The sequence below is a fragment of the Triticum aestivum genome, chromosome 6A, assembly GCF_018294505.1.
Source record: "Triticum aestivum cultivar Chinese Spring chromosome 6A, IWGSC CS RefSeq v2.1, whole genome shotgun sequence".
Taxonomy (NCBI): Eukaryota; Viridiplantae; Streptophyta; class Magnoliopsida; order Poales; family Poaceae; genus Triticum; species Triticum aestivum.
The window spans coordinates 213381022-213392057 of NC_057809.1; the positions used below are offsets into that span (position 1 = coordinate 213381022).

At 41.6% G+C, this 11036-nt stretch overlaps 1 protein-coding gene across 1 annotated transcript; it reads left to right on the top strand.

Moving 5' to 3' along the window:
• The first annotated feature begins 2796 nt into the window (after positions 1-2796).
• Positions 2797-10831, top strand: LOC123127293 (aminopeptidase M1-A). The gene is made up of 19 exons (XM_044546944.1): positions 2797-3161; positions 4718-4863; positions 4939-5041; positions 5615-5801; positions 5895-5988; positions 6966-7119; positions 7453-7557; positions 7639-7755; positions 8055-8168; positions 8464-8646; positions 8761-9040; positions 9126-9247; positions 9331-9428; positions 9517-9694; positions 9791-9905; positions 10001-10068; positions 10149-10226; positions 10326-10400; positions 10514-10831. The coding sequence occupies exons 1-19, from the start codon at positions 2922-2924 to the stop codon at positions 10703-10705; spliced, it is 2649 nt and encodes an 882-aa protein (XP_044402879.1). The 5' UTR covers positions 2797-2921; the 3' UTR covers positions 10706-10831.
• The last annotated feature ends 205 nt before the right edge of the window (positions 10832-11036 follow it).

The following is an 11036-nucleotide window of genomic DNA, read 5'->3' on the forward strand; positions in this document are numbered from 1 at the left end:
ATTTACATAATGTTAGGGATTGCGTAGCAAATTTCCCTAAATTGACAGTGCGTTTGGCAAAAATTGGGAAAGGGAATAGGAGTTTAATGTAGGGAGTTGTATTGAGATTAGACATGAAATGAGTCGTTTTATTTCCAATCCCTTATTTGATGCATGATGAAAATTATGTATGAGAGTTTGAGAAGAAATTGTATTCCCGTGTTTGGTTTGTGGGAATTGACAAGGAAATAGACAAGAGAAATTGATGTAAATTACGGTGAATGGTTAAGATTGACTCACTAAAACAATTCCCTTCCAACTCTCACCCCTTTCCTGTTAATAAAACGGTGGGAGTTCGAGTCTAGAGTCCCATGACTATTCTCTTATGAACTCTCAATCCCCTTAACCAAACAATAGATTTGAAGTCTCGTACCCCTTCAATTCCCATTCCCTACCTCTGATTACCCCCAACCAAACACGTTGTGAAAGGTAGAACCATGGCTTTTGTTTCCTCTATCTCAAGGCGACTTGGAAAAGCCTTCCTCCCCTCGATCTCCGTCGGTTAGCCCATGGATTCGCCTCCCCTCCGCATAGATTCCTGCCAGCTTCTTAGGACGGTGATGTTAGGGTTTCTCGTCGTACGTACACAACGACGATATTTGGTGTCAGGTTCTTCAGATCGATTCAAGAATTCAAAGGCGACGACTGCGGCTTCAGTGCGCTAGTCCTTAGGGACACATGCACGAAGACTTCCTAGTTGTCATCGACAAGGCCAGACCGGCTCCGGCATGGGAGCGGTGATAGCGGCGCGTCGGCGGCTCATTCTGGCGATGACAATGGTCGTTCGGTGGTCCATGGATCTTGTTGTAATTTTTATTATGTTTGAGGTGCTTTTTACTTTCGATAAATCTTTATAATAGATCTAATCTTTTTCGTAAAAAGAAAGAAAGGTAAAACCATGAGTTTGGGTTAATTTTGGTCCTCCAATTGCAGCCGAGCAAGCACTCACAGATTGTAATGACATTGTGACTGAGTATACAAGAGTTTTCACCCTAATAAAAAGAAAAGAAAAAACTGATTTGCTGGCACGTTTTCTTTTCCTTTCCATCTCGTAGTTCTGCCCTATCTCCAGCACAAGGCAAAAAACTGAGTTAATTGCACAGAAGTACCACAAATGAGGCATCACATGCAGATTGGTATCACGATTGCTAATTTTTGCGTGTCAATACCAACATTGGTCCAGGTTTTTACAAAAAAGGCTGATTTATACGTATTGACAGTGTATTTGACTGTTGGGGCCCGTCTGTCAGGTGCCAATGTGGCATACTTTTTATGAAACCGCGACCTGCAGCTCGCAGGCCGAGCGCGCTAGCCACAAGGCCACAACGAAGCTTGTGTTAGGTTACGGGCGGGTGGTCCTTTATATTATAGTAGACACGCTGGGCCGGTGGCCGAGCCCAGCGCGGTTGCATGCCCTGAATTACTTATTTTTTAATCATAATATTAATACATTTTTTGTGATTACATATTGGTGCACTAAAACGGTGCAACTTTTATTAAAAAATTGATGTGTTTCTCGAAATGCTAGAATGATTTTACGCAATAAGTTTTTAAAACATGCTGGACATTTTCTCAAATACACATTGTCAAAAAAATTCATCATGTATTAAGAAAATGTTCAGCCTATATTACAAAAATAATCATCGTATATATTAAAAAATGTTGAACCTAAATTACAAAAATGTTCATCGTATATATTAAAAAAATGTTCAACCCAAAAGTTCAATATATTAAAAAATGCTCACTGTTTGTAAAGTAAAGTTCATCAAGCATTAAAAATGATCACTATACGCAGAAAAGGTGCTCAGTGTACATTAAGATAATGTTCATGCAAATTCGAAAATATGTTCATCATGTATTTGAAAACATCATGTATTGAAGCCTATCTAAAAAAATGTTTAGTAAGTATGTTAAAAACAGAAGAAAAACGAACCCAGTGAATAAAAGAAGAAAGAAAGAAAAACCTAAAAATAAGCCAAAACCAGAAAGAAAAATAAAGCATAATAATAAGATAAATAAATAGAAAAGAAATCTGGGCGAACGAGCCCAGCACGCGCGTCAGTAAAACGCGAAACGAAAAAACAATTACAGGCCTTGGTTGGCCCAACCACCGGCCAGCGTTTGTTTCTTGTATAAAGAAAATTCTGCCTGAACAGTAACAGGAGCAGCCTTCTGGCCTGGTGGTTAGCGCGCTCCGCCTCGTGCTGCAGGTCTCAGTTCGAAACCTGGCGCGCGCGATTTTTCGTTCACTTTATTTATTTGTCCAGTTCGTTGGAAACTTCCAAACAAGTCCGAACGAAAAAAAACCCTCTCACGTTAACATTTTTCCCGCAAAAAAACGGGTATTTATGTGATTACGTATAAAGCAAAGGGGGTTTTCTGCAAAAAATATGCCACGTCGGCACCTGCCAGACGGGCCCCAACCGTCAGATACACTGTCAATACATGTAAATCAGCCTTTTAACCTTTTTTTGCAAAAATTGGACCAATGTTGATACTGACACGCAAAAATTAGCAATTATGGTACCAATCTACTCCCTTCGTTCCAAAATAAATGACTCAACTTTGTACTAATTTTAGTGTAAAGTTGGGTCATCTATTTTGGAACGGAGGGAGTACATGTGATGCTTCAATTGTGATACTTCTGTGCAATTAACGAAAAAAACTGGTCTTGTGCGGTTGTAGGTTGCGCCGTGCCGTACATCCACCAAAGACTGCCCTGCCCCACTATGGGCCAGTTCTTTTCGGTCGATTGTAGAGAATCACGGTCCCAGGAATCAAAATCGCAAAAGAACTCATCGCCAAACCAAAGCGCCTCCTCCGAGCGTCCGACGCTTCCAAATCTCTCCTTCCCTCACACTCCACCGACGGCCGCGGTGACCATGGCGGCGGAGCTGGAGCAGAGCGCGGAGCACTTCAGGGGGCAGGCGCGGCTGCCGGGCTTCGCGGCGCCGCGCCGGTACGATCTGCTCCTCACGCCGGACCTCGCCGCCTGCACCTTCGCGGGCTCGGTGTCCGTCGACGTCGACGTCGCCACGCCCACGCGCTTCCTCGTGCTCAACGCCGCCGACCTCGACGTGTCCCCCGGGGACGTGCACTTCGCGCCCAAGGGCTCCGGCCAGGTACCTACCTTAGCTGCTCGCGTCGCGATTGTCACTGGTTCCTCGGTTTGATCTATTCGTGTGAGGTTTGGGATGTGGAAGCCGCGGCTAGGTTTTGGATGTGGAAACCTTGGCGATTGGTCGGGTGGGGTTTTGGAACGGGGTTATGCCCAGCGGCTAGGTTTTGGCTAGGTTTTGCTCCTTGGAAGGTGACGTGTTAGCATTGCCTTGGTAGTGAAGTGAGTGAGTGAGATCGATTTCGCGCTGCTTAAAAGCTCAACAGTTGGATGTGCACTGCTTACTATGGGGTTCATAGGTTCTTTGCCTACGAGTTGCAACTGACTCAAATTGGATGTATTGCCTCCATGGAACATTGTGATCGTGATATTTCACTATGAGGTGTAGATTTGGAAAAGGAAGAGATATGCTGCTTACATATTAGGCAAAGCTCAACATTAATAGTCATTATATTGTTTACATATTATTAGGCAAATGATCTGCGTTAGAATAGAATGTACTGTTTTTCTTTCACAGTTAAAGACTGTTTCAAACATTTTCCTGGCACCAGGGTCATACACCGTACATACTAAATCAGTCTGCACAATCTGGAGTTAGACCTCATACTGACATAAATTTAATCATAAAAATTTGTATAGTCTTCATAGTTTCCGCAGCAAGATTACTTTCTCCCAAAAGGTGATTTACAACACATTTATACCAAGTGCTATCCTGCACTATTATAACCCGCTCTCATCAAAATAAGCAGTCTAGATTTTTTTTTCTTATGAATAATTTACATTGTTATAATCTGAAGAGTCTTTTTCTCCAGAAGTAATCTGCACCGCTATAGTCTGCTTCCATCTGACTGAACGGTCTAGATTTATTCCTTTTTTATAAGACCAATCTGGTCTTCTATAATCACGTCGCACCCAAACAAGCATTGTCATATATCCTTTTTTTTCTGGAGTGATGTGAGTATTTCTAGATATTTTGGACCAAGATGGGATTTTTATCCCGCAGAATAAATCATTATTAGTGCTGAGGCGGGTTCGAACCCATGACCTCCAGGCCACAAATTGAAGGACTCTGCCACTGCACCAGGTCCGCGCTTCAGATCAGAAGAACAAAATAAGGAAATAAAATCACGTGCTTCAGCTCACGAATAAATATGTTAGAAATAGGTAAAAGTAGAATAGGTTGATTCATTGCCATCGACAGGATTTTTCTTGGGAACAACAAACTAGTTCGGGGGAGACAAATCAGTAGGCTAGTAGCTATGCTTTGATTTGCTTTGTCCGACAGCAAAGGGGAAACCGAGATGGAGAAGAGAGTTGGAATTGTGAGAAGTGAATGGGTGGCTTGACGGTGACATTCACGGACCTGGGCAATTAAATGCTTTGCTAATCTGAAGCGTAACTCATGATTTATACTAGTAGTAATAGAGTGCTGAGTAAAGTTGGGGGCCCCTAACTTTTGGGGGACCTGTGCAGTTGAGCAGACTACACCTGCTTGAGATGTCAGGCTGCCTGGCACTTCATTCTATATTTGATCATGAATCATGCTATCTTTTGTATCAGGTATTACTTCCTGTGGAGGTTACCAGTGCACTGGAGGATGAGATCTTGATTATTCGCTTCAATGAAGTGCTTCCTGTTGGGGAGGGAACTTTGGTAATTGCATTCCAAGGAACTTTGAATGATAAGATGAAGGGTTTTTACAGAAGGTAATCATTTGATATCTCAAAGGTTTATATTTATAAAGATATTCACAATATAATCTTTTCCCTTTTGATTGTTAGTGTGTATGAGCTCAATGGGGAGAAGAAGAACATGGCTGTAACCCAGTTTGAACCTGCTGATGCAAGGCGCTGCTTCCCATGCTGGGATGAACCGTCTTTCAAGGTTTAAGGCTTTGCTTTACTTTTTGTTTTTGGCTGATAGTTTGCTATTACTTCCGTTGTGCCGGTGAAGGGAAGAAATGCGTGACGTATAGTGTTTATGTGGATTGCTATTCCTCATAGTTAGCTTTCATGAAGTCCATGAATTTTGTGTGATGTTATCCATTCTGCACAATTTGGCTGTTAACTGGTTAGTATTTCACTTTGTTGGATTAGTAAATTCTGCGTTTTCAATCTTTTGTTACTCGAGCTCTCGATTTGAACCAAACAATTTGGCCGCACAGGCTGGATGTATCCTTCAACCCTATGGAATATGCTTCCATGATGCCTGATTATATTCATCGGGAGCAGCATCGTTTGATTTTAACTTATATACCATAATGAGATATAATGCTTACTTCAAGTTGCTTTGGTGTCATAATATGACTAGAGTTAACAGTATAAATATGTGCCATTTATGTTTTCTGTTTTTTCAATGAAGGCTAAATTGTGGTGCATCTTTTGAACAGAAGGATAAAATATTAAGCAGACTTATATTACATACTTTTGGGTTTAACCGTTCCTTTTACCCATGCAGGCTGTATTTAAAATTACTCTTGACGTTCCGTCTGAGACCGTTGCTTTGTCAAATATGCCAGTTGTTGAAGAGAAGGTCAATGGTCCTACCAAAACTGTCTACTTTCAAGAATCACCGATAATGTCAACATACCTAGTGGCCGTTATTGTCGGCATGTTCGATTATGTAGAAGCTTTCACCGCGGATGGTACTGTAGCTCCTCTGCCACATTACTTACCATAGGTCTCTCTTTCGCTTTCACCTCTTGGCGGTTCATGCTGGCCTCATTTCCCCTTTGCAGGTACTAGTGTTCGTGTTTACACACAGGTTGGTAAGAGTGCCCAGGGGAAGTTTGCGCTAGAGGTTGCTGTGAAGACACTGATCCTCTTCAAGGAGTAATTTTCTGATCTCCTGCCCTAGTATATTGATTAACAATGTCGTCTTGAGCTCTTGTTGTAGTTCTCTCTAGATGCTGCATTTCTCAAACCCAATAGTGTTGTCTAGGAGGTTCTGGTACTCTAATAATTACCAAAACATTCTGATGTAAATAATACTACCATTGCACATAGGCAGCTAGTCAAACTGATGCACCTCTGTATTCTGAAACATTAGTTCCATAGGTTGATCTATATGTTTTAGTTTGAGGCGTTTGTGTATATGCACTTGATTGGGAACCATGTATTTTCCCATCTATATGCAATACAACTTTACCAAATATTGCTTTAAAAGCTCATTTCATGATGTGATGATTACTATGGCCTAGTTCTTTTGGCGAGTTCAAATAAGCTGCCCCCTCCCCAGCTTATTTTAGAAGCCCCAACGAATATGGGGGGTGGCTTCTAACATAAGCTGGGGAGGGGACGGCTTATGCCTTAAGCCGTCAAAAGAACAGGGCCTAAGTCCCATAGGTTGAAATGGTGACCTTTCCCAGAGATGGCATTTGTGTCTACAACAAGTCTTTCCAATTTGTAAAATGATTTTTTATGCTATGATGATTTATTAAATTTGTACCCCTTCTGGAAACCTTTTCAAGTGATTGTATTTATTTGAGTATCTGTCACCCACTCCCTCCGTCCATGAATAAGTGTACTTCTAGATTTTGTCTTAAGTCAAAGTTTTAAAACTTTGACCAACTTATAGGGAAAAGTAGCAGCATTTATGACACTAAATTAGTATCACTAGATTCGTTTTGAATTGTAATTTCATAATATATCAATTTTATGTCATATATGTTACTACTCTTTTGTATATATTTGGTCAAAATTTTAAAACTTTGACTTAGAACAAAGGCTAGAAGTACACTTATTCACGGACGGAGGGAGTAAAACTGTATTCATGGGTTCAGCTAATGATGGCTCATTTGTAATTGTAGGTACTTTGCTGTGCCATATCCTCTCCCAAAAATGGACATGATTGCCATTCCTGATTTTGCTTCTGGAGCGATGGAGAACTATGGCTTAGTTACATACCGTGAAACAGCTTTGCTATTTGATGAGCAACACTCTGCAGCTGCTAATAAGCAAAGGGTAGGTACTATGGGTCCCACTCTGAGACCCATGGGTTTCTATGGGATTTTATTGTTTCAACCATTCGTACTAAGTTGGGAATGTGGTTCTCTATCGTCATTAGGTCTTTTACAAAGACACATGAAAATATATTTAGTTGTATATCAGTGCACAATGCTGAATCTCATAACAAAATCAAAAATTTCTCTCGTCTGGCAATTAATAACAAACAAAAGCACTGATAGATGCTGCAAGTCATTTTGTTGAGTAAGTGTGCATATGCTATTTGCTGGCCATGTGCCATTGACACCATCCTTTAAAAACTAATTAGTTAATTCCTTCTTATCTGTCCAGGTTGCAGTTGTTGTTGCACATGAATTAGCTCACCAGTGGTTTGGAAATCTTGTGACTATGGAATGGTGGACACACCTATGGCTGAACGAAGGTTTTGCAACATGGGTAAGAAACTGAAAACACCAAAATATTGAGAACTTATAATTATTTCATGTTGTTGCTCATTTAATGTTGCTGTCATGGCAGGTATCCTACTTAGCTGCAGATCGTTTCTTTCCAGAATGGAATGTTTGGATTCAGTTTCTAGAGGAATCTACAACAGGTTTCAGGTTGGATGCTCTTGCAGGGTCACATCCAATTGAGGTAACAATTATGTCGTCACTGTCAGCGTGCTATGATATGACTTTGTTAGGGATCTGCACTCATGTTGTACAGGGGAGGGAAAAGGTCAACTGCTTCTCATATTTCCAGTAATATTCTGGAGGGAAATTTGGTCCTGTCACACTGAAAGATGGGGGGTTTAGAAAAATCACATTCTCCTAAATGCACTAGCAGAGACTTTAAACTTTCTATTCATGCCCTTCACACTATGCCAATTGTTTACATTATAACCTATCTTACTACTTGATGTGTATATGTGGCTTATTATCTATTATTTTCAGGTTGATGTAAATCATGTTGATGAAATAGATGAGATATTCGATGCTATAAGCTATAGGAAAGGAGCTGCTGTTATCCGAATGTTGCAGAGCTACCTTGGGGCTGAGATCTTCCAGGTTTGCTTTAATTATTTTTCCCAGTGTGCAAGTTTAACAGATCATGTGAGCCTGGCCGTATGATTTCTTTTGAGATGCTACCCCCTAGCTCAGAAGGACATACCCTGTTAGTTTCTTAATGTATTTGGACAGTTGGGTGAACTAGATGCAATCTTAGTTGTAGTTATATATAGACTATTCATTGGAACTTAAACTTGCACATTAGTTTCACATTCGTGGGAACCTGTCAATTGAAAATTAAAATAGCTTTTGAGCGGAAACAAGAAGTTTATTCAACTGTTCTTCGTTTTGCTAGAAATCGCTGGCTGCATACATCAAAAGGTTTGCATATTCAAATGCCAAGACAGAGGACTTGTGGGCTGCCCTCGAAGAGGGGTCTGGTGAGCCAGTGAAAACACTAATGCACTCCTGGACGAAGCAGCAAGGTTATCCTGTTGTCAGCGTAAAACTAAAGGATGGAAAGCTAGAGCTGGAGCAGGTTGGCCATGGACATCTGCAAAATCCTTTTCAACTTTACATGTTTTATCATTATTATCAAATTTTGTTCTGGCTTGTGGCTTTCTGAACATTTTTTGGTCTTGTCTCTTTGCAGACACAGTTCCTGTCAAGTGGGTCTGAAGGAGTTGGGCAATGGGTGGTTCCCATCACACTATGCTGCTGTTCGTACTCAGTTCAGCAGAAGTTCCTTTTCCGTGGAAAACAGGAGGATTTCAATTTGTCAGGGCTCGTAGAATGTCAAAAGAAAGATGATTTCTGGATTAAACTTAATGTCGATCAGACTGGTTTCTACAGAGTGAGTTATGATGAGGAACTTGCATCCCGACTTAGGCATGCAGTTGAGACCAACATACTGAGTGCAGCAGACAGATATGGTAAAACTTTTGCATGGCTTCTTACAACTGTGTAAGTCTTTCCCTGTTCAACTATTCTCACATTATTACTGTCTGATCAATACAGGTGTACTTGATGACACCTATGCCCTCTGTATGGCTGGTAAACAGAAGTTGGTCACGTTGCTGCATTTGATTGCTGCGTACAAGAATGAGACTGAGTATACTGTGCTTGCACATGCCATCAATGTACTACTCTTCCTATTCTAATAAATTTTTCTTTTTCCTAAACTTGATTTTGTTCTAAAGCGTTTTTGTTCTTTCCCTTTTAGACAAGCCTGAGCATATATGAGATGATGGCTGTTGCTGCACCTGAGGAGTTGGTTAATATGAAGAAGTTCCTAATTGACTTCCTTGAGCCATTCGCACAGTAAGTTATTTACTTTTTATCATTCTGTAGTGGAAGGATAGTTTATCGTGCAGTCTCTTCTAACCTTTCAGAAATCCGCCCTTTGCAGGAGAGTTGGCTGGGATGCCAAGGGTGGGGAGGGTCACCTGAATGCACTGTTAAGAGGCACACTCTTAACTGCTCTGGCGGAACTAGGCCATCAGGCTACCATAGAAGAGGCTGTCCGTCGATTTAATGTCTTTCTGGAAGACAGAGAGACGCCACTCCTCCCACCAGATGTCCGAAAGGTTAGCACTGTGACAGAACTTAAATTAAGCATATAGCTATATAACCTTGCAAACTATGTAGAGTCCACTTGTTAACCATCTTACTGTATTGTACAGGCTGCATATGTTGCTCTGATGCAGACAGTGAACAAGTCAAACAAAAGTGGGTATGAATCTCTCCTGAAGATTTACAGGGAAACTGATCTGAGCCAGGAAAAAGTCCGTGTGCTAGGTAAGCTAATATTTCCCTTTTGTTGAAGATTATATTTGCAAATTACAATGATATTTGTGGAATCTCGCTAAAATTTATGATCCTCCTCTTTGAAGGTTCTTTGGCATCATCCCCTGACCCTGACGTTGTTTGTGAAGCGCTGAATTTCCTGCTATCATCTGAGGTAACAAGGAAGCGATAGAACGTTTTCGATGACACAGTTTACTTTGAGCCAGCTTAACTCATGATATATTGCATCCATAGGTAAGGAATCAGGATTGTATATTTGTGCTCCGCGGAGTGACTGCAGCAGCGCATGAGGTGGCATGGACATGGTTGAAGGTATTCATTGCTATTTTTGCATCTCCCTGGTTATGATTAGCCTTGCTGCTCTCTTTTGTTCTTCTTCTGTGCTAACTAAATGCCTTGTCCGTGGTTCAGGAAAACTGGGACTACATAGCAGAGACCTTCACTGGACACCTGCTCACCTATTTTATCACCGTCACTGTCTCACCGGTAAATGTCATAACCTGTTACGGAGTATATGCCACGCTCATACAGGCAAATGCATGTGCACAAATGAAACTTGAATCTGCTAACACGGAGGAAACATTGTTGATTTGTCTCAGCTCGCCACGGACGAGAAGGGTGATGAGGCAGAGGAGTTCTTCAAGAGCAGGACCAAGGCGAGCATTGCGAGGACGGTGAAGCAGAGCATCGAGAGGGTGAGGATCAAGGCCAAGTGGGTCAAGAGCACCAAGGGCGAGGCCGACCTCGGCAATGTTCTCAAGGAGCTCGCTCACAAGCATTCAGACGGCTAGTCTAGAACCCCTAGGTAGGCGGAGCGCATTCGGCCCTCCTCCCTGTGGTGCTGGTTTGATTGAGCACTCCAGATGTGTACTTTAGAATAATTTGGTAATAAAGGGCGGTTATATACTTGATTTTTATCATGTCGCTTATTGTTGTCATGTTGGTGCCGTGGTTTAGCAGATGCGTTTAGGTCCCATGCTGCTCCGAAGGCTCCTGGTGCTGTTTGTCTTTCTGGAAACTATAGAAAAGATCCAAACATGCATTTTCCTTTTAGATTCCCAAGCATGCATTTATGTTGGACGTTGGGGGTTTATGACAATCTGGCTGGGTCCTCTCCCTCAG